This window comes from Notamacropus eugenii, chromosome 2 (assembly GCF_028372415.1).
Source record: "Notamacropus eugenii isolate mMacEug1 chromosome 2, mMacEug1.pri_v2, whole genome shotgun sequence".
Lineage (NCBI taxonomy): Eukaryota > Metazoa > Chordata > Mammalia > Diprotodontia > Macropodidae > Notamacropus > Notamacropus eugenii.
The window spans coordinates 504,699,353-504,727,294 of record NC_092873.1 but is presented as its reverse complement, the minus strand read 5'-3'; the positions used below and the strand labels follow the sequence as shown (position 1 = coordinate 504,727,294).

Here is a 27,942-nt window from a genome sequence, read left to right as displayed (position 1 = left end):
CAATGTGGTCCTCACAAGGCTGTTCAGAATCCCACTGCTGCTTCAGTCCAATGAGAAGACAAGCCTATGGCCTGGATGGTCAGGCATTCAAGATTGTGATTACATACATTGCATAATAGGTCCCTGCCCAGACTCTACTTAATGGCTCTTTTCCGGCCCCGCCCCTCCCGGCTTCAGGGTGATTGCCAATAGGAACTGTTGCTCTTTCCCTCCCAGCTTGATTTACTTGTTTTTAACTTTTCGTCATCAAAGGGGGGATTCCCTGACCACTTCTTAAAGAGGCCTATTCACTGAATGGGCATCATCTCACTTTAAGTGAGTACCTGAATAGGCCAAGGTCTCCCATTGCATCCCGGGCCTTCTCCAGTCATCCTGATGAATATCTGGCCACTAGACTCAGATGGCTCAGGAGGAGAAAGTGACTTTGCACAGCCCTCCCTCACTCAAAACAATCAAGCGCAGGTCATGTCCTTATTTCTCTGATGGCATGGTCTTCCTCAAAAACAAAGGACAGACACAGACAGCCAGACTACAGCTCCCAGTGTGGCTGTGCTTGCTGCTTCATCACTAGCCTGTTGCCACAGGACTTTGAGGCAGGTAAAACAGTAAGATGGTAAAATGGTAACAAAGTAAAATAACAAATAATAAAAAAGCTGAATAATAAAACGATACAATTGTAAAAATCATTGAATAATAAAATGACAAAATAACTAAATGGCACAAGTGACCCCTTCTGAGTCAAGCATAAGCTGGATTTAAGTGAAGTAGAGCTGCATGCAATCGTCAGCCTCGCTCTCCTGTAGTCACTGCAGCCCAGTGGCAAGACAGAAGTCAAGATGACTGATAATAGCAGTGGAGGACCTCAGTGTCTCTGGTGTCTGATTGAGAGCACCATAGCACCTGCTTCTGCCCCTCTGTGGTCCACTGAAACAAAATGTTCTTATTTACCCATTCTGCTGGTGGAAGTATTCACATGTTGGGGGTACACGCTTCCCTAATTCACCAGTAGGTCTGAGGCCTGTTAGTTGCCCTCAACTTGATTTAACCCATCTGCCAAGATGGTTTTATTTGGGTGTGCCTGCTGCGCATGTGACAGTTTCTTGGAGCCACAGGTGAGAGCTGGGTGAAGATGAACACCGAAGCTGGATGAGCAGCCCTGAAAAGGGCTCAGTAAGTCCTCACACAAGAGGGACTAGTTCTCCCTGAGCACCCTCTACACCCTGCGATGGAAGTAGAAGGCAGTTAGCTGTTGACTGGCTTAGGGATAGGTCATGCCCCTGATTGTCCTTAAACAGAAAGATGTGCTCTAAGGAATCAATCAAGGATCAGGTGTGAAAAGTACAGTTTCTGGCATCAGAGAATAGAGCCCCTATAGAAAAAGAAGCCAACTCTTGAAAAAGAATTGTTCCTCACACTTTGGGTGAGTGGGCCACGGGATGTCTCTCTCTTCTTTATATCCCATCAATCCTGCTATCTAGCAGGTGAACTAATTGCCCAGCAGAAGAAACTCCGTGGTACAGAGGATAGAGTGCTGGGTCTGGAGTCAAGAAAACCCAACTTGAAATCTGGCATCAGATACTTAATGGTTGTAATATGACTTTGGGAAAGTCATAACCTCTGTCTGCCTTAGTTTCCTCCACCGTAAAATGGGGATAACAACAGTGTCTATCTCTCTGTTGCCTACCTCTCAGGGTTGTTGTGAGGTTCAAGGGAGATGCTATTTGGAAAGCACTTAGCACAGTATCTGCACACAGCGGGGCTGCATAAATGTTTATTCTCTTATCCACTTTACCCAGAAGGGAGGGGGTTTTGTCAATCAAGGCACAAGACTGAAGGAGCTTTGTGAATTTAGTTAGCCCTGGCAAGCAGGAATTGAGCTGTGAAGAAGAACACGAGCAAGAATCCAAGAAGAGACACTGTACTCAAGGGGATCCTCATGAAGACACTACGAGAAGGAAAAGGGCATTGTGTCCCTGCAGTCAGAGGTATGAGTCTCCAGGACTAGGAATACCTCTCTGTTCTTATATATTTCATGTGTGTCCATTCTTCCCACTGATGCTGTGTAGGGTGGGAAGAGAGGGCCCGAGGGTTATGGAGGGAATGATTTATTTCGATTTTTCAGGCTATGCCATTTCAATAAATATCTTTGCTTTGAGCCAACTGTGTCTTCTGGCCAATTATTAAAGGTAAACACTTTGGTGGGGGTTCATGAGTTAAAATTTTAGAAATGCAGCCCCATAGAGCAGTACTTCTTAAACTGTGGATTGCAACCCCATATAGGGTCGAGACCCACAGTTTAAGAAGCACTGAAAGGGTCACAAGTGGAAAAAGTTTAAGAAGCCTTGCCATAGAATACCTTGAACCTTCAAGCAGCTGTCCCTCTGGGGTCCCACTTTGCCAGCATGAGTTGGAAGAGCGTAGTTCAAGAGGGTATGCTTTACTGCATGGGTTTTATTTGGGATATATTTGGAGTGCCCTACGTACTTACAGAAAATCACCAAAGAGATTTCCAATCTGGGATTTTCATCCATAATACCAGCTAGTCAACCATGAATGTCTAGTATCCTGTTCCTCTGGTTCTACCCCAGTCCTTCTCTCAATGTCATGGTCTTGCTCACCGAAGAGTCTGCAATCTCCTTGAGGGTCTGGTCAGATCCAACAGCAAAAATGATTTTAGAGTCAGGAGAGATGCCCACACAGTTGTAGCTGCAGGATTTGAGCACGCACTCCGTCTCCCTCTTCCCTGAGGAGAGGTTCCACTCATACACAGCACCATCTGTGCCACAGGAAATCAGCTTGCTGTCATCCAAATTCCATACAACTGACTTGATCTGGAAGAGAGCAAAGATGAACCTTGGTGATGTGTTATAGACCTGGAAAATTCAGTTTAGCCAACATTTATCCAGCCCTGCAGGGCTCAAGGGGTATGCAAAAAAAAAAAAAAGAATAAGACCCTGCCCATCCACAAAGGTTCTTTGGAACATATAACCTGTATACCCAGGAAATACAAGTTTAACTGATGTAAACCAATTGATGTAATGAAAACATCAAAAGATCCCAAAAGCTGCAAATTTGCCAAAAGTTGGCAAATGCTTCACTTGTCTGCCAAGTGTAGAGATAAGGCAGCCAAGGACAATGCCATTTCAGGCAAGAAACTCCCCTGTAAAATCATACGGATAAAGACAATGGATGGTGGAGATGGCCTCATCAAACAGAGAGAAGCATTGAAGAAACAGAAAGAAAAACAAATGGCTGAGACCCCCTAAGGGACATTTTTGGATAGAAATGGAAGGGAGACAATGAACCAAAGAAAGTTTTGCAGTATGATGTCTTGTTTCTCCATCAAGGGAGAGAAATCACTGCCCTAGGACTGGGAGTCATGCAGTACTAGACATGTTTGTGAAGGAGTCTGGAAATGCTATAAAGGGAACCAGGATGGGAAAAGTTGCTGGATTAGGCCAAGTGCAAAGAGAATTGTGAGGTCACCAAGACTTTTGTTTATAACATATCTGACAGAAAGGGGGGTACAAAAAGTATGTATAGGGGACAAATCTCAGGCCTGATCAGTACCAATGAAAGGCAAACAAAGGAACATAAAAACCCAGTAACTTATGAGTATCTCTCTCCTATCGATGGAAAGTGTTTAGTACACATGTATCAGGGGCATCCTTGATAAGGGTATTGAAAGTGTGTGCCTGTGTGCATGCGTGCGTGTGTGTGTGTAGTTGATTAGACTTCTGACGATCTGATTTCTCTCCTCCCCCAGTCCAGTTGATGCAACTATTGAAGAGGGAAGCCTGTAACAGAGATGAGGGAGGAGGTGTTAAGATATTAAACAAAATGTAAAGAAGTGTTTACAGAGTTTTCATTTACAGAAGCAAGCTTTCTCCCAAATATATTTTGATAACTTCTCAAACTTTGCCTAGATTTCCTCTTAAATTCCTGTTCTTTTCCAACCCAGAAAGCCATCCCTTGTGCAAGTTTTCTTTGCGCATGTCTAAATCCCCTGAGATGGAAGCACCCATGTGGGAGACACCAGGGATTCCACGTGGTTGGTTGGGAGCAGCCCCTTTCCACTGGCTGCACAACCAGGACAGGCTGCATCTTTCAAACTACCAGATTGGGAGAGTCTTGCTTTTTTTCTGGCACTGTGCACTGAGCCATGTGGGGAAGTAGGGTGACCTTGCTCCTGTCCAACCTTTAAGGCCCTGTGGTCTCAAGAATCAGGTTTGGGGTTTTGTTCCATTTCAGTTCTAGGTATAGCCAGTGAAGTCCCTGGATTGGGGATCTTGAGCCAAGGGGAACATGGAGCCAGAGTTGCAGACCAGATGTTGCCAGTCTAGCAGGGAAGCCATGAGAAGCCAGGTTACTGGGATGCAAACCCAAGGGGGTTTTGGACTTGGAATTTGTAGTATATATAGGTAATGAGATAAGCTAAGAACCAAATTCAAAGTCTCCAGAGACTGGGGTGATTGTAAGGAGGGATTATGCCTCCTAGGTACTAGGGAAATGTTTCTATCTCTCTTTGCTACACCTTTGAAGTAAATGTTCTTTGGTAAAAGCTGATTTGTTAAGTAGTTGAATGGAACTAGGGTGCAGGGGACCCCTAAAATTGGGGGAAAGACAAACCCCTTAAGCATTCACACTGGAGAATCCTGGAGGAGAGGTGACATATACATACCTAGCTCTCAGGCAGTGAAGACTGGAGTAGTCACTGTTACATTTAAAACAAACTTAAAAAAAAAACTTAACGGTGGGATTCATTTATTCAACCTCACTCTACTTCAAGTGAGTGATAAGGTATCCAATCAATCAATCATAGGTCTCAGCTAAGTCTGAAGAGTCCTTAAAAGTCATTTGATGAAGTGAAATGATGCTACATGGAAGACCTATTCCAAATAGCAGAGGGCTTGGAGTTGATTAAAATCGGGGCATTCCAGCAAGTGGGGAGCAGGAGAAAGCGTTTAGCAAATCTCTGAGGAAGGACCACCTGGGCTGGGGAAGGGGGAGGGAAGAGAGGCTTTATGGCACGCTCTGACAGCACCAGAGGACTTTGGGCTGCCTTTCATCTCATCAGGCATCGTCCCAGAAGGAGAGCAGCAGAAGGACAGTGTCCACACTGAGGGCCAATTCCAGACTGGGCACAGGCTCGCCACGCTAAGCACTCTATAAAGGGGATAAAAGGACTTCTAGCAACCTGAAGCCAAGATTTACCCCATTACCACACGGGCTCTTCAAACCTGAGCCCCATTTGCCATGAATTTTGTGCATATTTGTGGCAGAGGATGTCACAGACTTTGAGGTGGGATATTTTGTATCTTACTGTAACTACCCTTTTCTAAAAGTCTGTCATGTTTGTTCTTCGTTGCTGAGAAAGACCATGCCATCAGAGAAATAATGACATTTCTTGCACTTGACTTGATGTTGAGTGAGGGAGGGCTTGGCAGGTCACCAGCCTCACTTCTCCTCCAGAGCCATCTGAATCCAGTGACCTGATAAAAGTTACTTAAGAATGGCTGACTAAAATGACTCTTAACTAATGACATCAGGAGGAAGCACTGGGTTGGGGCTGGGATCAATGGAATTAGAGCATCCCTCCAACTCCTCTGTGAGACCCAGAGAACCCCGAGAGGGTCATCTTTATCACCTGCCCCACAACTGCCTGCGATGTCGTCTTGCTCTGGGATCCTGAGATTCAGTCTGTAAGAACAGATGTTGGGACAAGAATCTACAGAAAAAAAGAAAAACTATAGCAAGAAAAAAATTCAGCAAAGCCAATCAACATGTTTTAAAAAGCCAAATGACCCTGACGCATCCAACGTTTCATATCATGGATTAAATGGGAAGTGTCTTCTTTTTGGGAGCCAATCTTTCTTTTTTAAATTTGGCATCAAAGGTTTGGATTGTTCAATATTCTTCCTATTGGCACTGCTGTAGTTTTTTTGTTGTTATGCAGTCATGTCCAACTTTCTGTGACCCCTTTGGAGTTGTCTTGGCAAAGACACTGGAGTGGTTTGCCATTTCCTTCTACAACTCATTTTACAGATGAGGAACCTGAGGCAAACAAGGTTAGTGACTTCACACAGCAAGTGTCAGGCCTCTTTAGAACTCGGGTCCTTCCTTATTCCAGGCCTACTGCTATATCCACTCTGCCACCTAGCTGTCCATTGCTGTCCCTCTGGACAGTATTTTCTGCTTTATTGCACTTGGCATCAGTCCAGGCAACTTCTTCCATGCATCTCTGTATTCACCATGTTCATTTTTCCCCCATGACATTCATGTACAAAACTAGTTTAGCCTTTTCCCAAGGGCTGATTATCTATTTGGTGTCCAGTTCTTTGATAATCACAGAAAGTGTTGCATTTTGGAGTACATAGAGCCTTGCTTTTTGTCAAAGACCTCTTTTGTTTTCAATAAAAACAAATCTTCTATGAAAGTTCCAAATAATGTGAAGCAATATGATTTTCCTTTATGTTTGCTTTACATCTTTTCCAATGTATTAAAAAAATATGACTTCTTATATCAGGTGGCCAAATTTCACACTCCATACTGTCACCTGGAAAAACATTCTTGGCCTTTTTCGATAAAAATGATTTTGGATTCTGGAAGAAAATTTGATCATTTTCTGACTTCCATTTACTGAACCAGTCCCAATTTGCCTACCAGTAAATGCCTAGCAATGGAATCTCTGGGTCAGAAGAGGGTATGAATATGTTAGTCACTTTATTTACATGATTAAAAATTGCTTTCCAGAATTAGACCAACTGGCAGCTCCACCAACAATGCATTAGCCTGCCTACTTCTACACAGGTTTACTGCGTATTAGATGAAACTTTAGAGCTGCGTTTTGGTCTGCATTTCTGTTACTCTTAGTGAACTGGAACATTCTTTTGTGTGGTTGTCAATAGCTTGAAATTCTTCTTTTGAGAACAATTCATTTCTGTCCTTTGGTCATTTACCTACTGAAGAAAGGCTTTTGATCTTACACATTTCTGTTAGTTGTTTTGGATATCAAACCCTTACTGACCCAAATACTTTCCCTGAGTCAACAGCTCTTCTCCTTACGCATGTCTAGCATAAGACATTAATTCTGTTCATGCAAAAGCTTTTCTAACACACGAAGCCAGAATTATCTCTTTTGTAATTGCCTCCATTCCTTACTTGGCTCTCCTCCCCAGAACTGTGAGAAGGATATCATGTATTTCTTCTATCTTTTAAAAATATAATTAAAAATTTACTTTTAGTTTTCAACATCCATCTTACCTTCTCATTTTTATTTTAAAGGTATGATCATTTCTATTCAGGCTATATATGCTGAATAGGACCCCTATCCATTTAATTCATTGTGGACTACCATGTGAGATGCTGGTCTAAGCCTAATTTACACCAGATTGCTTTCTAGTTTTCTCAATCATTCTTATCAAAAAAGGAGTTCTTTCTAAGGTAATTTATGGTTTTGAATTTATTGAATACTAGGTTACTGAGTTCCATTATTTCTGCTTCTTCATTCTCCTGTCTTTTCCAATGACTGACTTTTCTGTTTTTTAACCAGTGCCAAATGTTTTTGATGACTGCTGCTTTATAATATTGTCTGAACTGAGATCAAGATTTTTTTTTTGGTGTGTATGTGACCAAACTTGATACAATCAGAAAGCAGCTAACCACTGACTGACCAAAGGCTTGGTCATGTGTCTAGTATCCATGTACAGAGCATGACACTCCTGAGGGAATCTGCAGAGGAAGGAGAAAGCTCTAAGGAGCATGAAGTCTGGCAGTCAAGAAGGAAGTCCATTATGGAAGCACCCAGCCCTTGAACCCACCTCTGTTGAGAGAGGTTTTTGTCCTCCAGGTACCTTGCCTAAGGGGAGACATTGCACCTGCTAAGAAGCTGGCCCAGTTAGTCAAAGCATGATATTGAAGGAACTTTGTGAGCCAAAAGAGAGCTAGCCCTGATCACAGGAAGTGGAGCTGCTGAGATCAGGCCCCAAAAGACCAACTGAATGGCCTTCCCTGAAAAGACACTGCATACAGTGGGGAGCAATGTCAGGACATCACAAGAAGAGGAAGGACATCAGGGCCCTGTAGTGCTGGAAGCACAAGTCACCCTGGTCACATGTGTTTCCTATCTATGTACTTCTTTTAGGGTACTCTATGAGTGTGCCCATTTTTACGACTGATATCATGTGCATTTGTGGTAGGGTTCACTCCAGGCTTATGGGGGTGGTGGTAGATGTGTTCTCTCTTTCTTACGATGCCATCTCAGTAAATACCTTTGCTTTGAGTCAACTGACTGACTATCAAAAGTACCCACACTGATGGGAGCCTGTAAGCTACAGTTTTATTAGTGTGGTCCTGCAAAAGTACCTTGAATCTGGAGACCGGCAAGTGCCCAGAGGGGGTGGTACAGTATTTTACCAGCCTACAATTAACTGAAACTAACTGAAAGACATAAAGGATCTACAAGACCCTACTGTGTTTGTTTGTTGACTATAGATCAGTCAGTTAATAAACATGTACTAAGTGCCTACCCCTGCCCCCCCAGGAGCTCATAATCGAACAGGAGACAACAAGCGAACGAATACACAGAACCAGGCTGTAGACAGGATAAATGGGGGAAAGGCACTAGAATTAAGAGGAGTTGAGGAAGGCTTCCTGTGTCCCATGCTCCTTGATTTCAATTAAGTCACACCTAGGTTACTGGCTACAGCTCTGGGCATGACTTGGGAAGCAGAAAGAAGGCTACACAGAGGAGACTGGGTGAAGGCATGTGCAGTCCAGAGAAGGGGACACTTGTTCCACCTCACCCAAGTGGACAGAACCTGTGTATGTGGCGGGTGAGGCAGAGGAGTTTCAGCAAGCCCAGCTTAGCTGTGGTGTCAGGAAAAACTTCCCAACAAAGCAATGTATCCTAAAGTGGGCTGGGCTGACCGGGAGATGGGGAAGTGCCCCCCAGAAGTCTAAACAGAGGCTGGATGCCCAGTTGGTTGTGGACATTATGGAGGGATCTGTGCTCAGGCCTCACAGGACCCTTAGGACTTTTGGATTCTATGACTGCAAACTCAGTGTGAGGCCACCTCACCACCTGGCAGCCCAAAGGGTGCATGTCTCAGCTTGGGTCCACTCTAGAGGGTGTACACACATGCACACACATGTACAGGGTGAAGAGAGATCCCTATAGCCCAGACTGGCTGGGCGGTGCCTCCCCTCTGCCCCTGGCCACACTCACCTTGCCTGTGTGTCCCTTCAGGTTACTGATGTTCTCCAGGCTGGTTGAGGTGTAGATGTAGATCACGTTCCCATTGACAGCGGCAAACAGGTGGCCTCCATTACTAAAAGCGCACTACAGAGTGATTGGGGTGAGAGAGACACATGAGCCCCAGGGAGGGCTCTGCCTGAGGATCCTGCAGACAGCTTCAGGTCCTTCCAGTCTAACAACAACTATGTCAAGGCCAGGGGCATTGTGGAATGACTGCAGGGGGCTTTTTGTCCACCAGGCTGGTCAGGGAGGGCAGTCTATGATGAACAATGCTCCCCTCACTGCCTTATCTGCACCCTCAGCCCCCAGAAGCAGCTTTGCAGATCCCCTCAGTTGCTCCTGACTCCTGATCAGGGCCCCCTGTGACTCCATGCCAAGGAGTCCTGGGCATGTTATTGGCTCCAGTTCACTTTGGGGGTCAGTAAAAGGAGAGGCTGGAAGACCTTCCATCAGTGAGGGGAGCCTCTGCTCTGGTCCCAGAGGTATCTGGACAGTCAAGCCATCAATCAAAGGGGGCAGGATGGGTGAGTGGGTGGGGTACATTGGACATGAAGGTGACTCATGGAAGGAAATCCAGGCATGAGGCAGGGGAAAGCACGGCGGAAAAGATTTGGGTGAAGACCAGTGCAGAGACATAGGGAAGTGACTTTATTATTTGACTTGGGCAGACAGAAGAAATGGGTCACAAACAGTATGGCACAGGGCTGAGCTTTAGTCATGGAAAGGAAACAGTCCTAGCAAGCAGAGCTGTCCCTGAGGGGAAGTGGCCATCTTGGGCCTGAGGAGCAAGCTCCCCATCCCCAGAGGTCTTCAAGCAGAGGCTGGACACCCCCTCAGGAAGACCCTGTACAGGGCCTCTCTGCACTTCCCAGGATGCTCTCTGGCAGCTCTTACCTCTCGGCAGCCCCGGATAGGGAATTCCTTGAAGGATCGGATGTCATTAATGAGCAGATTCATGATTCGAAGCTTGTCAGCAAAGCCAACCACAATAAAGTGTCCCGAGGGATGAAGAGAGACTGTGTAGGCCTCCTCCTGGTACTCCTTGTACAGCTCCAAGTTACTGGGGACAGGAAGGGGGAGGCTCTCCATTACTCTCCTCCAAAGACCCCCCAGACAGGCAGCTCCCAGGCATCAATGCTCAGCTCTCGCTAGAGGGCCCATCTCTCCCACACCCAGAACAGAAGAGAAGCTCTCTGAATTTTTGTCTCCATGGTCCTGGGGCCTTGACCTTACTTCTTTGCCTGGATTTGCGATGAGTGGATACACCTTCACCCAGTGCACGCTAGCCCCTCCTCTGATGAATGTTTCAGAGACCTCAGGGGCATGAGAAGTGAAGGTCACTTAGCCAGCATGTGCCAGTGGCAGGGCTCAAAGTGGTGCCTTCCCAGGTGCCAGGCTGGCCCTCTAGCCACTGTTCGGCACTGGACACAAGGTGAGGTGGATGGCCCAAATCATCCACCAGGACGACAATAAGGCAAGCATCCCATTCCCCAGGTGCTCTCTTTCTTACTTGGTCTCGTAGTTCCAGATGCGCACTGATCGGTCTAAGGAACACGTAGCAATGAGGGGCTTGCGGATGCAGGCAGCCAGGCCAGTGATGGGCGCAGAGTGCAGAGGATACATGAGGAACTCAAAATGGGCGGGCTCCCCCTGGGGAGATCACATAAGGATTCAGAGGGGCACTTACCCAGGTGGGAAATTACCCTGGGAGGAAAGAATGCTAAGAAAATGGAAGTCCAGGCCAGTCTTGCGGGCTTTCTGCGACCAAACACATCACAGAGGCAGTGGTATGTGAAGGAAGGGCTGGCACGAGGAGCCACTTCATATCGGACCTTGGCACATCTTAGACTGGCTTAAATTCTTTTTTTGGTTTCTTGTCTTTTTATCGCAGGACCTGGTTCACCATAGGTGCTTAATAAGTGCTTGTACCAGGTATACCATAGGTGCTTAACAACTGCTTGTCGAATGGGACACCTGTATGTGTAGAAGCGATTTGGACACTTGACTGTGTAGGAATTACTTGGGAAATTGGTGAGTATGCTTCCTTTTCACAGAGCCCTCAGACTCTAGGCTTCTGAGTTGGAAGGGGCCTTTGAGGTTGTCTAGTCTGAACCCCCTCATTTTACAGCCAGGGAAACTGAGGCCAGGACCTGCACCAGGTTAGGCATGTGGGATGTGACTGCTCCTGGGGGAGGGGCAGAGCCCAGGCCTTTCTCCCTCACCTTGCTGATCTCTGTCAGGGACATGGTGATGCTGTAGAGCTGGTTTCTGCTGGTGCTAACAATCAGCGTCTCCTCTGACGGACTGAAGCACATGCAGAGGATCTCCTGTTTGTCGGACTGGCTCGGGTCATTGCTGTTATGGTCCACGGGGATCTATATGGCCAACCAGGCCCAGGGAGGAGGAGAAGACCTCACGTCAGCTGCAGGTGCTCTAAGTGCGTTTTCTCATTTTACTTGAACCACAGAGCTTATTATTACTCCCATTTTACAGATGAATAAACTGAGGCTGGGTGAAGGGACATGATTTGCCCAGGGTCCCATAGTGTCAGAAGTGAGATCTGAACTCAGATGATCTGGCCTCTGAGGCCAGTGCTCCACTCACTGTACATTGGATAATGGCAGGGACCAGTATCCCACATAGTCAATAAATCATTTCCTCCGCCTATTCCCACAGATCATCCTAATAGCTTCAACTCTGCCCAGTCAGGCCTGGGGAGGGCTAAGGACACCATAGAAATCCTCTGCATCTCCTGGAGATGGTGCAGGACTGAACATCACTGGTCTGAGGAGATGGAGTTTTTCTATTTCCTTGAAGGATTCTTGGACAAATGTGTATTTTAACTAGAGGTAACATAACAGCAAAAATTACCAAGGAAAATTTAGAGGAAAAAAAATGACCTTTTCACAAGTGCAGTGACTTCAGGGAGATTCCCCCCAAGGACACCTTCAGAGAATGTCTCCCCAAAATGATTTGTCCAAGAATGCTCCCTGAAGTCACTGGCACTTGTGAAAAGGTCACTTTTTCTTCTAAATTTTCCTTGGTAATTTTTGCTGTTATGTTACCTTTGGTTAAAAAACGCATCCCTTGAGGTAGCTAGGTGGCATAGCAGATAAGAGTACTGGGCCTGGAGTCAGAAGGATCTGAGTTTAGATTTGGCCTCAGACACTTAGTAGCTGTGTGACCTTAGGCAAGTCACTTAATCCTGATTGACTCCCAGAAAAACAAACAAAAATCCCAACACATCCCTCCCCTGCCCATAGACATCCCTTGTAACAAAGAAAACGGAAGGAAAGAATTCAGTTAAACTAACCAGTACCACAGTCACAGAAGGCTGGAGGAACAAGAAGGCCCAGGGCTGCACTGTGTGGCAGAGCTGGCTCTTTGCAGTGGCAGCTTAGCTGATGCTCTTGTTAGGGTACAGTGGGGCCAGACGGGCAGATCAGGTCACTCACTGACTGCTCTGACTCTTCACCCCCAGGACTGTGCCAAGCAGGCCACACTACTGCTGGCCAGGGGCTGCTCCTATTAGGCATCATCTGCCAGACTGGGTAGGCTGTTCAGGAGCTGTTACTTCTCAGGACATGGCATCTCTGCTGGTGTCCTGGGCTCACTCTTCAGAGGACACCTTTGGTACTTTTCCACATTTGTGCACTGGCTGTGGATTCATTCAGCTGGAATGCTACTGTGCCCTTTTTAGCTGGAATGCCATAAAGCTCTTCCAGCTGGGGCGATGACCCTTAGCTTAGGTGAGGCCGAAACCTCTTCCTGGGACTCCCTCAGAGGCTCAGCTCCAGGTAGAAGGGGAAAGGTGTGTCCCTCCAGACCAAATCTTCTTGACTCAAAAATCCCTCAGCTACATGAAACCATTCTACATTGTTCTAGGGTTCAAGGGTGATGGGTTTAGAATGAGTCCATTTCAACTCCAGTACTCCTGAGAAATCTAATGTAGTGTATTAGGAACAAGGTACCAAGGATAAATTCACTGTATTGCAAGCTTCTTCATAAGCAACGAAAGGATTTAAGCTTTCCATCCTTTCTAAAGTGGGTAAAATCTGTTTTCCATCTGAAGGTTCTCTCCTTTACCTTACACTATCTTGTCTTTTAGGCACTCCAGACCTTCAGCTTTTGCTGAATTCTCACTGAGGTATCTCCTAGTATCCTTAAAAAAAACAAAACAGGAAAAAAAAACCCCGAGTTACCTAGAACTAAATACAACCCCAGAGATATAGACTGACCAGTGCTGAGGAGAAAGGGATTCTCACCACTCATGTTCTAGACTCTGGGATTGTTCAAACTTCCTTGAAGATAGCTATCCCAAGTTATCACATCACTGCTCTCACAGTTGAGGACTTCAATGGATATTTTGGTATCTGCTCTCAGTTAATCTACCACCACAAGACCTGCATCTCTACTCCCCCCAGGCATACCCACAATTCTCTCGTTACATTCCCTCCAGTCCTTTTTGCCCTCCATGTTCATCACTTAATCAAAATTCTGGAAGCTACTGTCTACAGACCTCCAGGACATTCTCAAACAGTTCAAGACCTGGCTTATAAAGTCTTTCCTCACCAACTCTCTCAAGTACCCAGACCTTCCAATTCCTCAGTGTAATCATTTCCCACGACTCCCCACTACCACAGAGGCGGTAAGCATTTATTAAGTGCTTACTGTGTGCCAGGCATTGTGCTAATTAGCACCAAGGATACAAAGAAAGGCAAAAGACAGTCTCTGCCCTCCAGGGGCTCCTGCTCTAATGGGGAAATCACTATGCAAACAAGAGGCGACCAACCAGGAAAGGTCAGCCACGACTCCAGAGGAGACAGGAGGAAACAGAAGTAAATCACTCAAGCTGCAGGATGGGAGGTGCTTGAAGAGACAACACAGACATTTGTTGTGCCTGACTACACATATGTGTTTTCTGTATTTATCAAGGCAGGACTGAGTAGGTGGAAGGAAGAGGGGGATTTTTGCTGAATTAAAAAAAAGGAAAAAAAACTCAACTGATGATACCTCAATGTACGCTTTCTAACCCAAAATCCAATCCATTTACATGCCATCTATCTGCAATTAGACCAATATAATAAAAAGAATAACAAGAAGGAATTTAAGAACTTGAATAGAATTTCAGAATGGGGAGAGAAAGAAGCATATTTTTCAGCTGCATACGGCACCTTTACAAAAACTGAAGATGGGTCATAAAAACCTCACAAATGAAGAAAGCAGAAATGCTAAGCATATTGTTTACTGACCACAATACAGTAAAATTTATATTCAGTAAGGGGCCTGTGAAGAAAGAACAAAAATTAATTAGAGCCTAAATAACTTAATCCTAAAGAACTGATGTGTCAAAGAACAAATCATAGGTACAACAGAAAATTTCATCAATGAAAATGACAACAATCAGATGCCAAAATGTATGGGATGCAGCTAAAGAAATTCTTAGGGGAAAATTTGTATCTTTAAATCCTTTCAGCAATAAGAAAGAGAAAGAACAAGTCAATGATTTTGCGCATACAGCTAAAAAACACAACTAGAAAAGCAAGTTATTTAAAACTTCCAACAAAATACCAAAATAGAAATTTTGGAAAATCAAAGAAAAAAATAATAAAGCTAAAAAAGAAAATGCTTCATTGAAAAGACAAATAAACCTAGAAAAAGTTTTTCTTGGGGAAAACGAATAAAACAGCTAGATTAATTGAAAAAAAAAGACAGGAAAATCAAACTGTTCATATCAAAAATAAAAAAGATTTACAATAATTGAAGAAAATTATGAAAGGAACTGTCGCAAGCTATTTTTGCTCAACTATGACAACATGCAAACAAAAATAACTCACATGAAATAGATGAATGTTTGCACAAAATACAATATACCTATTAACAGAAGAGGAAACAGATTATTTAAATAACAAAAGCAGAAAAAGAAAACTACTAGTAAATTCCTAAAAAAAAATCAACTTCTAGAACTATCAAATATTTAAAGAACAATTAATTTTAATATTACCTAAACTGTTTGCCAAAATAGGAAAATAAGGAAATCTTCCAAGCGTCTCCTATGATACAAATAGGATCTTGATACCTAAATCAGAGACAGACAGAGCAGAGAAAGAAAACTGTAGACCAATATCCCTAATGATGTGAAAAATTTAAATAAAATATTAGCAAAAAATCATATTAAAAAGATTATGCATCAATCTTTACTAAATCTTTACTTACTAAGAATGCAGGTTTGGTTCAATAAAAGGAGAATTGATCATAAATACAGTAGATCATGTTAATAAGAAAAATAATAAAAATCACGCTATGTACAGAGATACTGAAAAGATTTTGACAAGATGCAATAGTCACTTCTGTAAAACATCAGAAAGCACAGGAATAAATGGATATTTCCTTAACCTGGCAAGAAGTATTTATCTAAAATCAAGAGTAAACATGTGTGATAGGAAAGGATTAAAGACTTTCTGTGAAGAGGAAGGGTAGAACACGGGGGCAGGCTCATTACTGTCACTACATGTGAATACAGTCTAGAAATGCTCAATCTAGCAACAGGAAAAAGAAACCAAAGGAATAACACAGGCAAAGAAGAAATGGAACCATTGGTTTCGGTAGGTGATACGATGGCGTACGTAGAGGAGCCCTAAGAGTCAACTAAAAATTAACTGAAACAACTAATCCATTCAGCACAACTGCAGAATGTAAAAGAAACCCTCATAAATCATTAGCACTTCTGTGTATCACCAAAAAACTGATTAGGAAGAATAGAAATTCCATTAAGAATAATGACAGAAACAAAACACTTAGGATTGTATCTACGAAGACGCACAGGAGGACTACGTGACTACAAGTACAAAGTAATCTCTGTGGAAATAAAGACAGATCCAAATAACTAGAAAAATATTAGATGCTTATGATTAGGTTCGGCCAATATGATAAAACTGCTGCATAAGCTGACGTACTTATTTGATGTCAAGCCAATCAAGGTACTAAAGCACTATTTTGTAGAGCTAGAAAAATAATAATGAAATTTATCTGGAGGAACAAAATGTCAAGGATCTCAAGGGAAAGAATAAAAAAAAGTGGGAAAGAAGAAGGCCTCTCAGTACCAAACCTCATAAAGCATTAATCATCAAAATGATTTGGTCCTAGTGGAAAAAAATAGGGTGGTTGATCAGCGGAAGATCACAGAACATACAGAAGCAAATAAAGAGTTACCCAGTGTTTGATAAACTCAAAGACCTCAGGAGCTGGAGGAAGGACTAACTATTTAATAAAAGCATCTGGGAAAACTGGCAGAAAACTAGGTAGAGACTAACATGACTGCTCATCTGTCAAGAAAAGCTGTACGAGATGTATGAGATATGAAGGGAGACATTATAAACAAATTAGAGAAGCAAGGAAAAAATCAAATGCCTTTCATATCTTTGGATAACAATAGAGTTCATGACCAAAAAAAGGGAAAGTATCACAAAAGAAAAAAATTTTAATTACATGAAATTTAAAAGATTTTGTATAAACAAAACCAATATAATTCAAATTAGAAGGGAAACAATTAACTGGGCAAATATCAGCACCAAGTTCCTTTGAGAAGGTCTCATTCCCAAGATGTAGGTGATACTTACTCAAATTTCTAAGAACCAGAATTGTTACCCAATTGATAAGTATTCCGAATCATTAATAATAAGAAAAAAGCAAATGAAAGTAACTCTGAAGTACCACCTATACCAGTCATATCACAGAGGGATATGACTAATGCTGGAGGGACTACGAGAAAACAGATCATCTAAGCATTATTTGAAGAAGTGCGAACTGTCCTACCCATTCTGGAAAGCAACTTGGAACAATGCACCAAAAGTCACTACACTGCGTATCATCTATATATTGGGAAACGGCCAGAGAAATTGTGGTATATGAATTAATGAAATACATAAATGACAAACTAGATGGTTTTGGAGAAATTTGGGAAAACTGGTAAAAACTAATGCAGAGTCAAGTAAATACTGTGAGAATAAACCACACAGTAACATGTAGACAACTCAAGCTTTGAAACCTATAGATTTAAGTTGTACATAACAGAGATCTGCAGCTTCATCTACAGTTCTCTTTTGTTCCATTATATATATGAAAATGTCTACTTGTGGATTACTGATTTAAAAATGTTTTTAAAAGATATTAATTAATTAAAACAAACAAATAAGAAAGATGGATTCTGTTTTGAGCAGGCTGAGTTTGAGTTTTCTACACAGTATTCAGTGTTAACTGTCCAAATGGTAGCTGGTGGTATGGGAGTGGAGTTCAGCAGAGAGACCAGGGATGGATATATGGGTCTGGGAGTCACCTGCATAGAGATGATCATTAAACCCATCGAAGCTCTCACAGGTAAGAGAGTACAGAGAGAAATGGACAGACACATGAGGGACACCGAAAGTTAGGGAAAGTGACCTGATGAAGATCCAGCAAAGGAGAATGAGAAGCAGCAAGTGGTTAGGCAGGGGGAGGAGAATCAGGAAAGGACAGTGTCACAGAATCCTAGAGGAGAGGACATCCAGGAGGAGAGGGCAGTCAACGGCACCAAAGTCTGCTGAGAGGTTACAAAGCACGTGGGCTGATTTGGTCATTGAACCTGTGGGAGCTGAGTGGATCAGCAGCATGGCAGGCAAGCAGAGGGCTCAGACCAGACGCTTGGGGGGAAATCCACAGGGCATGACTGGCATGAAGATCTAGACGGAAGGGCACAGGGTTGGGTCATCAGAACAAACAGAGAAGGTGTCTGGGAGGTGAGGGTGATCTACGGTGTCAAAGGTTGCTGTGGTCGAGAAGGCTGAGGATCCAGAATACGCTGTCAGATCTGGTGACTTTGAAGAGGACGGTTTCGATTGAATGATGAGGTCCCTGGAGGGGAGGCTGAGGGAGAGATGAGGATGCTTGAAATGGCTACTATGGAAGGACTGCTGGCTCCACTGAAAAGGGTAGGGTAGGGGAGTGGACGGCTGTCCCACCTCCGCTTCAGCATAGGCTTCTCCCAGGAGATGCATGTCAGAAGCTGTGATGCTGCTGCAGTGGTGTGCCCTCCTCCTCCTCTGCTCCCTGTCACTTTTCTGACAGGTTCTCTCATAATCTCATTGCCTCCTGATTGAGCTCTTGGCATAGGCTTGGGCTCAGATGATCTCCTTGCACTGGGGCCTCTATTTTTACCCATTTGGTATTTGTTTTACTTTGACTTGTTCTGTGCTGGTGCTTACCTCCAAGTAGAGTGTAAGATCTTCGAAGGTAGAAATGGCCCCCAGAACTTAACACACAGTAGGCACTTAGTAAATACTTACTGAAGATCCATTCTCCTTTGGCCCCCAAGTGCAGGCACATCCTCTTTGGTGGGATCCAGCTTGGCAGAGCCTTCCTGGTGTGGCCTTCAAGAAGCCAGGAGGACATCTAGGCCACAGTGGTCCTGGAGGGAGCTGAGATACTCCTTGGTCTCCAGGGCCACTTGCAGATACTCCCTCTGCTCCCGACTCTCAGCAACCTGTCTGTTCTGAGGTTCGCTGGATCCAAATCTACCTCCCAGTGTGGATCCTGGGCTGTCCTCCCTCCCTTCCTAAGGAATCTTAAAGAGCACATAGGCAGGGGAGCCCTTGCTTACCCGGATCTCCCGACTCTCTCGATAGGCATCCTTTTCCTCCATCTTCTCGTAGAGAAGGACTCTGCCCAGCCCAGCAGAACATGCAAAGCCCTTTGAGTAGGGTGCGATGGCAGATACCTGGGGCATCAAGTTCTGGCTCTCATTCTTTTCCACAAAAAGCTGCTCACTGGACATGTCAGGAGAGCTTGGTGCTGGGAATTCAATGAGGCTGCAAAAGGAAAACATCAGATTCTCTGAATCCACAGAAACAGCCTCATGGGGCTGAAGTTACTGGTGGTGAGAAGGACACACCCCAGCTGTCCCCTCTGCCCCGAGATTAGGCCAGATGGACATGGAGTTTCAGAAATCTAAGCCCTGAAGTACCAGTGACCCAGCACCAAAACACCTGCACCCTCTGAGGACATAAAGCTGACTTCAGCACGCTTAGAAGAAAGGAGAGGCAGGGGGTCAACCCATCATCTTGTCCCTCTGGTATCATCCAAGGCCCTCTTGGGCTCTGCTAGGGAAATCAGAAGAGTCTGGGCTTCTTGTTCCAAGGGAGAGGCTGGGGTGAGAGGGGAGGCAGAGGAGTGACACGTCCCTGTTGTGGGAGCAGGCTGGGGCTCAAGAGAGTGTGGGAAGGTAAACAAGCTGTTGGTGTCTCCACCAAGAGAAGAACAAGAAGCAAATGCTCACAACACGGTGAGAGGCATGGACCCTGGAAAGAAGGGGAGGCCCATTCCCTTGACACTCCCCTGCCTGGTGGGAAGCCAGTGAGAGCACCGTGAGCTGACTCCATCCCTACAGCTTTGGGAAAGGAGAGTCCTCCACACAAGTCGCTCCAATAACCCAACTGCCTGGGGGATGATGACATCAGGATCAGCTTTTTCTCTCTGCATTTACATGTTCTTTGATGAAGAGCTGCATGGGCTTCATAGGAATGTTTTCTGTATGAAGTTTGTGTTCTCTGGATCTGACTGGAAGCTTTTGAGGAGAGGTCTTAGGGTCTGACTCACCATCTTCATTCAAGTTCAATCTGGGTGTCCCTCAGGGCTTGGTCCAGGACTGCTCTGATCTCATCAGCTCCTATGATCTCAATCCCCATCCCCATCTCTATGCTAATGACATTCAGATGACTCATCCAGTCTCTTAATTCCTCTCCAGTCTCCTGTTTCCAACTGCTTATGGCCCATAGACATCCCCCAAACTGAACTCATCCCACTGCCTTTCAAATCTCTCCCCCCTTAAACTTCCCTGTTAATGTCATGGCACCATCGTCCTCTCAGTCACCCGAGTTCATAACCCAGGTGCCATTCTCGATGCCTCATGTCCCTCCTCCCGTATCCAATCTGTTGCTAAATCTTGTCAATTTTACGTTGGGACATCTCTCACCCACCCTTTCTCTCCTCTGACACTGCCACCACCTGGCTGCAGGCCTTTATCACCTCACACCTGGGTTTTTGCGGTAGCCTGTTGGGTGGTCTCCCTGACATCTCTCCTACTCCAGTCCATTCTCCATTCCGCTGTCAAAGGGATCTTCCAAAAGTCCACATTTGACCATGTCACCCCCTCTTTCTCTATGCTCCCCTGATTCCCTCTGATAAACTCCAGTGGCTCCTTCTCACCTTGAGGATCAAATAGAACATCCTCTCTCTAGTACTCAAAACTCTTTACAAGCTGGCCCGTCCTGCTGTTCCAGGCTTCCTACTCCTTACTCCTCAGCCATGTCCTCTGACCCCGTGACACTGGCCTCCTTGTTCCTCACACAAGATGTGCTGTCTCCAGACTGGCCATTTTCCTGGGCTTTTCCCTCTGCCTTGAATTCTATCCCTCCTCATCTCTGCCTGTTCAGCTCTCCCAGCTCAAATTTCATCTTGCCTTTCCTGGTCTCCCTTAATGTTGGCACCTTCTCTCTGCTGATCATGTACAAGTTCTACCGATATGTCTTGTTCATACATGGCTGTTTCCCCCATTAGACAGTAAGTCCTTTGAGAGCAGGACTTATTTCTGTTTTTCTCTGTATCCCCAGTACTTGCACAGAGTACATACTTAGTAAATGCTTCCCAGCTATTCCTTAATCTATATGTCCTTGAGAAGGAGGATGATGGCAATAGCTTCCACCTTTAATAGAATCTTTACCCATATCCCTTGGCTGGAGCTTTAAGGACCATCATTCAATACAGCCTGGCCTCAAACTAGGCATCTAAGAATGTGAGCTCCCTGAGGAGGGCATGGATTCTTTCTGTCATTGTGACCCAAGTGCCCAGCAAGAAGACACTTCTTAAATGTGCAGTCCCCTCCAGCTCTAGGCATGATTCCCCCAATTCTCTAACATTAGGAAAACTTGGGAAACTCCATGAGGGGGCAGGTAAATTTTGAATTGAAACACATTAGGGAACACAAGCCAGGGAATGGGTCAGTTCCCTGAATCCACAGAAAGGCTCACAGTGTTGCTGATACCCACAAGGCTGGCCAAGGGCTGGGAGGGAGGCCAGGCTGGCTGGCTGAGCACAGCCTCTGCCACATTTGCTGAACTCCCAGGGGAGGGTCAGGGAGATGGAAAAGGTAGGCAACCAAGAGAGGAGGGCAGCTGAAGTGGTCTAGGGCACACACAGACAAAGGATGCTACTTCCCTGGCCAGAAATCAAATGATGATGCAGGATTGTGGGTCTGGAAGATCAAGTTTGAGAGGGCAGACAGGGAGAGGTCTGCAGATGCCCTCCACAAGAGAAGGACCATGCTCCTGGGAAGGCTTAGCAAGGCTACATTGGGGACAAACTAGAGGAAACCCTGCTCTGCAAAAGTATCAGTGAACCTAAGGAATCTCAATCGATGGCAGGAGCTTTAAAGACTTTTTAGAAGCCTTATGACACTGCCCTTTGGCACAGGGTTTCGTAGCTAACCCTTTGCCCTCTCCTCAATCTATGCCCCAGCCCATATGACTCCATCTCCAGCCTCTGTGTCTTTTCCTAAGCTGATGCCTGGTAGACTCTCTCTTCCTTATCCTGCCTCTTGGGATTCCTGTGGAAATCCTATCACTTTCATGAGGCCTTTCTCGATGCTTCCACTCAAGAGTGCTCTGACACCCCACCAAAATCACCGTCTCTACTCTGCAGGTACTTCTCTATGGAACTGTCATTTTCCCCTCAAAGGGTGGAATTTCCTTGAGGGCAATAATTGCCTCCCTTGGATCTCTGTGCTGCTGGTGCTTAGAGCAAGGCATAGCTTTCTGATCGACAAATTCACGGATGAGGGTCCCAAGCAAAGTTTATAACCAGACTCCACCTGACAATCCCACAAACGTCACCCCTCTGGCTGAGACAGCTGGGGCTGGAGCTGCAGAGAAGCTGAAGAAAAGCTGCTGGCTGCCTCAGACCCCCCTTACCCCCAACACCTACGGGAGGGGTCCTGTTACCTCTCTGACTCTTGGACCACCTCCAACTTCTTGGAGGTCTCACTGGTGGCCTCCTTGCACACAATGCTTGTTTCCCAGCGCTGATCTCCAGATTCAAACAAGAAGAGTTTGCCCGTGTCAGTGCCCACAATAATCCGGTCTTCAGAGATCCAGGTGTGGGACAGGTAGTTCTGGGGCTCTCCCCGCTGGAAATTGGTTTGCTTCAATGCCCCCTCAGCATAACGGAAAAGCTTGAACACGCCATTTCCGGTGACACAAATCTGAGTGTTATCTTGGGGATTGAAGCTCACCTGTAACGGAAGAAAATAAGTCAATTTTCTCACATCTTCCAAGAGAAAATGTCTTCCATTTGCAAACATCCTGTGCTGGAACCACTGTCCAAGCCGTCCTGGTTGTCTAGGCAACCCCTGCATTCCACGTGCCTTGGCCACAGCCTGATGTATCAACGGAAAGAACCAGCTAGGCTGGCTGACAGAGTGCCAGCCAGGTCAGTCTGAAGCTTCCAAGGGAAGCCAGCTCTGCTGTGCCTTCTGGTCCAGCTGGCCTCAGCCAACTGGTGCCCACTGAGTGTAAAATAGGATGAATCCCTATGTTTAGACAAGTCTGAGGGGAGGTCAGGAAGTTGACTTCCAATCTTCACCAGATTCTAGACATGGATTTTGTAAAATGATGGCAACTAAGCCCCTAGGAAAGGAGAATCAGCAAGTGATGGCTTGACAATGTCATTGCTCTAACAGGGGGGTTTACGTCTAATCTGTATGATGAAGACTGCAGTGGGAGGTGGCCTTGAGAGTGGACGCAAGGGATCCTGGTCACAGGGATGCCTATCCCCTATTCTGCCGAACTGGCCACAGCAAGCAACAGCCAGAGGTCCTCAGCAGAATCCACAGACAGGCAGAAGGGATGGGGGGAGGTCCTCCTCCTTGGAGGGTTGCAAGAGGAGGTATCATCTGTCCTTGATGGTCCAATGGGGCTCCTTTTTGGAGGAGGCCCCTAAGCTCCCTTATGACTCTCCAATTCTCTATTCCCTATTAGTGATGGGATTCTTACTACATAAAAAAGGGCCTGGCCTTCATGAATTCCAGTTTGCAAGACACTGTCAAGTCCCTAACCGTAACCCTAATTTTGTAAGGTGGGTCCACACCATGAGAGGTCCTGGGTTCTAAGTCTTCATTTAGAGATGGGCCCTATAAGATTTGTGACTTGGCCATCAATGGCAGATTATGTTGTCAATGCTCCTTTGCCTGTCTGAAGGAAGAACAGTCCCGGGGCCACAGAGATTAGACTCCTGGGGTCAGAGTGGTCCATGTGTAGCCTGGACAGACAACCAGGAGGATGGGTGGGCAACAGCGTCAATCTGCAGAAGGAACAAGTAAGGGAGTGAAAGTAAAACTAAGGGGAAGACTGAGAGGTCTGATCCCAAAGACCTCCAAAAAAAGGAAAAAGATATATTTGTACAAAAATATGAACAGCAGCTCTTTTAATGGTGGCAAGGAATTAGAAATCAAGGGGCTGCCCATCAACTGAGAATGGCTGAACAATCTGTGATATATGAATGTAATAGAGGCCCCACTGGTCTGGACAGAGCACATGCAAGCACACCCACCCACCCACCTTAATCATCCCCATGGCCATGGGCACAGCCTGTGTGCTAGAGCAGGTATTACCTGGTAGATTGGGTTGTTCTGAGTATCGGTTCTAATAATTGCCATCACTTTCTGCTTCTCCCACATCCAGTAAATTAGGTTGGACTCGGGGGGTCCTGTCTGGGCCACAAGATACTTGGAGTCTGGAGAGAAGGCCATGCTAACGAATTTCTGAACTGTGAAATCAAAGTTGCTGAGGACTTTTCGCTTCCTGCAAGGAACTGAAGACAGCTCATAAATGGTGATGGTGGCTTTGTCCTGCACAGTCTCTGAAATGGCCAGGTAGCGCCGATTGGGACTGATGGCCAGAGCGAGCATGCCCTGACTTTTCTCTGAACCTGCAAATGGAGGTAAATGCAGGTGGATCATGGAGCCACATGTGCAATGTAGTGGACTTTTCTATTAATTTGCTCATTCATCCAGTAATTAGCAATCACAATGGACTAAGCAAGGATATTATGGGCTATGGAGGGAAGCTTCTACAGGTCTGTCTTTCTACTTCGCTGTCTTGGCTCCACCTCCACTAGGCAAGGGTAAAAGGGCAGATGTGATATGTGTCCGCTCTTCACCTATCATTATCCAGGTTCACAGAGGGAGTCTAATTGGATGGAAGGCCTGATCATGGTTATGTTATATCTTGACAATCTTAAAAGGAGAATGGAGAAGGATGGGAAGAGGAATACACTGTGGGAAAGGGAGGAAAGCAGGGGAAAGGGGAAAAAAATCCCCTCACATAATTGGGGTGTATGAGTAGACATCCATACAAAGAGGGAGTGGGAGGGGCAGTTGATATTTGAATCTCAGACACAACTAAGTACAAACCAGCTACAGACAGGATCATTTGGAGAGAATCACAGAAGGAAGGCACTGGCCTTCAGGGGAACTGGGAAAGGTTCCTTGTAAAAGGGGGGGATTTTTAGCTGAAGGAATCTGTATGGTGAATCTTCCATTTTGGCAAACTGCAGGACATAGGACATATGGCTGGACTATGTTGGGGGCCTTGAATGTTGTGGTAAGGACTCTGAGCTGTAATTAGTAAGCAACAGGGTATCTTCAAGGGTTTTAAGCAGAGGGGAGATCTAACAAGTTGTGTGAATAGTGAAAATTAATCTGAGCTGTTATCTCTCTCTCTTGAAATTATTTTGTATTTTCTTTCCCATGTCTATGTGATTTCCCCAAGAAGGATGTGAGCCCCTAAAGGGGAGGGATCTTCAGATTTTTTCTGAATATCCCCATGTTCTGGTATAGTGCCATGAATGTAGGCAGTATTTCATGAAATATGTGCTGAACTGTTTGAATTAGGAAGGGTGGTTTGGAGAGAGAAGGAAGGTCTATCTGGAAGCCCCCTGTGCTGATGCTAGTGGAAAGAAGCACCAAAGCCAGAGGTGGGGCAGCAGCAGGAACAAGGAGAGGTAAGAGTTGGGGGGGCAGGTGGGTGAAGGATGTACAGAGATGATGGGGGGAGGGACAGGCAAAGTCGGGCTGGTCCTGGTCAGGGGGCGGGGGGGAGGCCTGAGGATAGCTGGTGATAAAATTCTGGGCCCTGGTGGAGGTCAAGGCATCAGTATGGGAGTGAGTGGGACAGCCAAGGGAGAACACAGAGAGGGAAGGGGGACAATGACAGACCTTTGGACAACATGAAGGTCAGGGTGAGAAGGTCAGTTTAAGAGCTTTTTTCCAGAAGCCAAGGGTGGACGGTAGTCATTGGCATCCCTGACAGAGGGCATTCCCCCAGGGCTCTATCTGGTCCCTCTTTCTCTTTTAGCCTCTCTGTGGAGAATTTCACCTTTACCTTTCTCCTCATCCGATCCTGTTTCTCCCACTGCCTTTGCGACATTCCCAAACTCAATGTGTCCAAAACAGCCCATCTTCTTTCCCCCCAAACCCTTCGCTTTTCCCAATTTTCCCACTACTGTCCCTCCTTGGAAGTCACCTAGGCTGCAGGCACAATGTCATCACCCATGATACCTCCCTTGTCTACATACGCAGGTAGGTGCCACACTCAGCTGAGTTTGGTCTCTCCACATCCAGTTGGACTATTCCAAGAGCATCAAAGCCAGTCTCCATAGGACATGCCTTTCCCATTCTACACAGATCTGATCACTTCACTCTCCTATTTGATTAAGCCCAGGGGCTCCCTATTACCTCAAGGAGCAAACAAGGCCCTCTGTTTGGTTCTTAATGCCCTTCCCAGGGGGTTCCATTCCACCTTTCCAGGCTTTTTACCCTTTAAGTCCCAACTAAAATCTCTCCTTCTACAGGAAGTCTTCCCTAACTTCTCTTAATTCCAGTATCTTCCCTTTGTTAATTATTTCCTTTTTATTCTGTATAGAGCTTGCTTTTTACATATATGCTTCCATGCTGTCTACCCCCATTAGATCAGGAGCTCCTCGAGGGCAGGGACTGTCTTCTGCCTCTTTCTGTATCCCTAGTGCTTAGTACAGTGCCTGGTATATAACAGGTGTTTAACAAATATTTAATGAACTGACTTGAATTTTACTCCTGTCCATACATTCTAAAGGTCCAGTCATGCTGGCCTTTATCAAGCACACACTGTGACTAATACATAGGGCTGTTACGTGGCACAGTGGACAGAGTATGGGCCTGGGGTCAGAAGGACGTCTTTTCCTGATTCAAATCTAGCCTCAGACACTTCCTAGCTGTGTGACCCTGGACAAGTCACCTAATCCTGTTTGCCTCAGTTTCCTCATCTGTAAAACGATCTGGAGAGGGAAATGGCAAACCACTCCAGCATCTCTGCCAAGAAACCTCCAGATGGGGTCACAACTCAACAACAGCAAAGACTCTCGGTCAACATCTAAGGAATTTTACTCCTCTCCACAGCTCCCAAGGTCCAGCCACAGCCGGCCTTCCTGCTGCCCCTCACACACCAGACAAAGATCTTCATGCCTGGGATGCTCTCCTCCCCTCAACCTAACTTTCCTGCCTTCCTTGGAGACAACAAATTCCACATTGGAAAGGAGGTCTTTCCTAGCCCCTCCGGCGGCGAATGCTTCATGAAAGCGCCGTCACCCAGTTTAGACACATATCGCCTACACTAAGTCACCTGCACGGTATTTCCCTCTTTAGACTAGGAGCGGCGGTTTTCTTGGTATCCCCAGCGCTTGGCACAGGCCTTGGCACACTGGGGTTGTAGGCTTTTCTTTGCGTTTGCTGATCCAATTCCCTTTACTACAATCTTAACGTGTTTAAAACCCCGTGATTTAAGAAAGCGGCGCCCCCGAGAACAGGACAATCCGGGTCGCAGCTTCTACGGGAGCCCCCTGCTGCCCCAACCCCAAGGAGAGGCGCATTCGGGCACCAGCCACGAGCACCGCACCGGCACTGGGGGCTGGCGATGCCAGCCGCAGGGTGAGCGGGGAGGGGGCATTTCTGCACGGCTCCGTCCTTGCAAGGAGAGGCGGGAGGAGAAATGCCGGGCTCCGGGACCCCCCAATGGGAGGGGCCGGGAAACGAGGTGGGCCTAGGATAATCAGAGGCTGCCGTAGGACCTGGGTTCTGGTTCTGCCCCAGACCCTGGCGGGCCATTTAGCGCGCCCGCTGCCGCGGACCAACGCGCGGAATGGGGCTAATGGCGGCCCCCGCGGCCCAGGAACATGGCGTGGGGGCCCTCTCCAAGGGGTACCTGGGATGAACTTCTGCCACTTCTGGTCCACATTGTACTTCACGCAGTGGTTCCCGCACGGAAAGATGATGATCTGCTCGTCGAAGAAGAAGAGGTTGTTGGCGACGCGGCCGCGGAGCCCAAAGATGTGCTGGGCCTGGGCCACCACGGTGCTCATGGCGCCGCGGGGAGGGGAGAGCGGGGCTGCGGAGGGGAGACAGTGACCGTGACCCCTGACCCGTGACCCCGCCGACCTCCCGGCCCCGCCCTACGCCCCTGGCCTCTGCCGCTTCTGTCTCTCTCTCTCTCTCTTTCACACTCTCCTATTTCTTTGGCTTGGCCTCTCTTAGGAAACCTGTGTTTCCACGGCAACGGTAAACAGGAAGA

The 27,942-nt window shown here is 46.1% G+C and overlaps 1 protein-coding gene across 13 annotated transcripts in view; it reads right to left on the bottom strand.

Moving 5' to 3' along the window:
• Nucleotides 1-27,932, bottom strand: part of CFAP57 (cilia and flagella associated protein 57) — a 54,074-nt gene extending 26,142 nt beyond the window's left edge. For 11 of the 13 annotated variants that reach the window (XR_011975763.1, XR_011975762.1, XR_011975764.1 and 8 more), the window contains exons 1-9: nucleotides 27,577-27,932; nucleotides 23,952-24,268; nucleotides 22,285-22,574; nucleotides 18,891-19,098; nucleotides 11,479-11,631; nucleotides 10,767-10,906; nucleotides 10,151-10,316; nucleotides 9,227-9,340; nucleotides 2,619-2,831 (exon numbers count right to left, since the gene is read on the bottom strand). Coding sequence is in view for 10 of the 13 variants with exons in the window: in XM_072649106.1 (XP_072505207.1) it covers nucleotides 2,619-2,831; nucleotides 9,227-9,340; nucleotides 10,151-10,316; nucleotides 10,767-10,906; nucleotides 11,479-11,631; nucleotides 18,891-19,098; nucleotides 22,285-22,574; nucleotides 23,952-24,268; nucleotides 27,577-27,733 (1,758 nt within the window). In the remaining 3 variants the exon portion in view is untranslated. The remainder of the gene's footprint in view (nucleotides 1-2,618; nucleotides 2,832-9,226; nucleotides 9,341-10,150; nucleotides 10,317-10,766; nucleotides 10,907-11,478; nucleotides 11,632-18,890; nucleotides 19,099-22,284; nucleotides 22,575-23,951; nucleotides 24,269-27,576) is intronic. The other 2 variants (XM_072649110.1, XM_072649111.1) reach the window with 2 other exon arrangements.
• Between the last annotated feature and the right edge of the window lie 10 nt (nucleotides 27,933-27,942).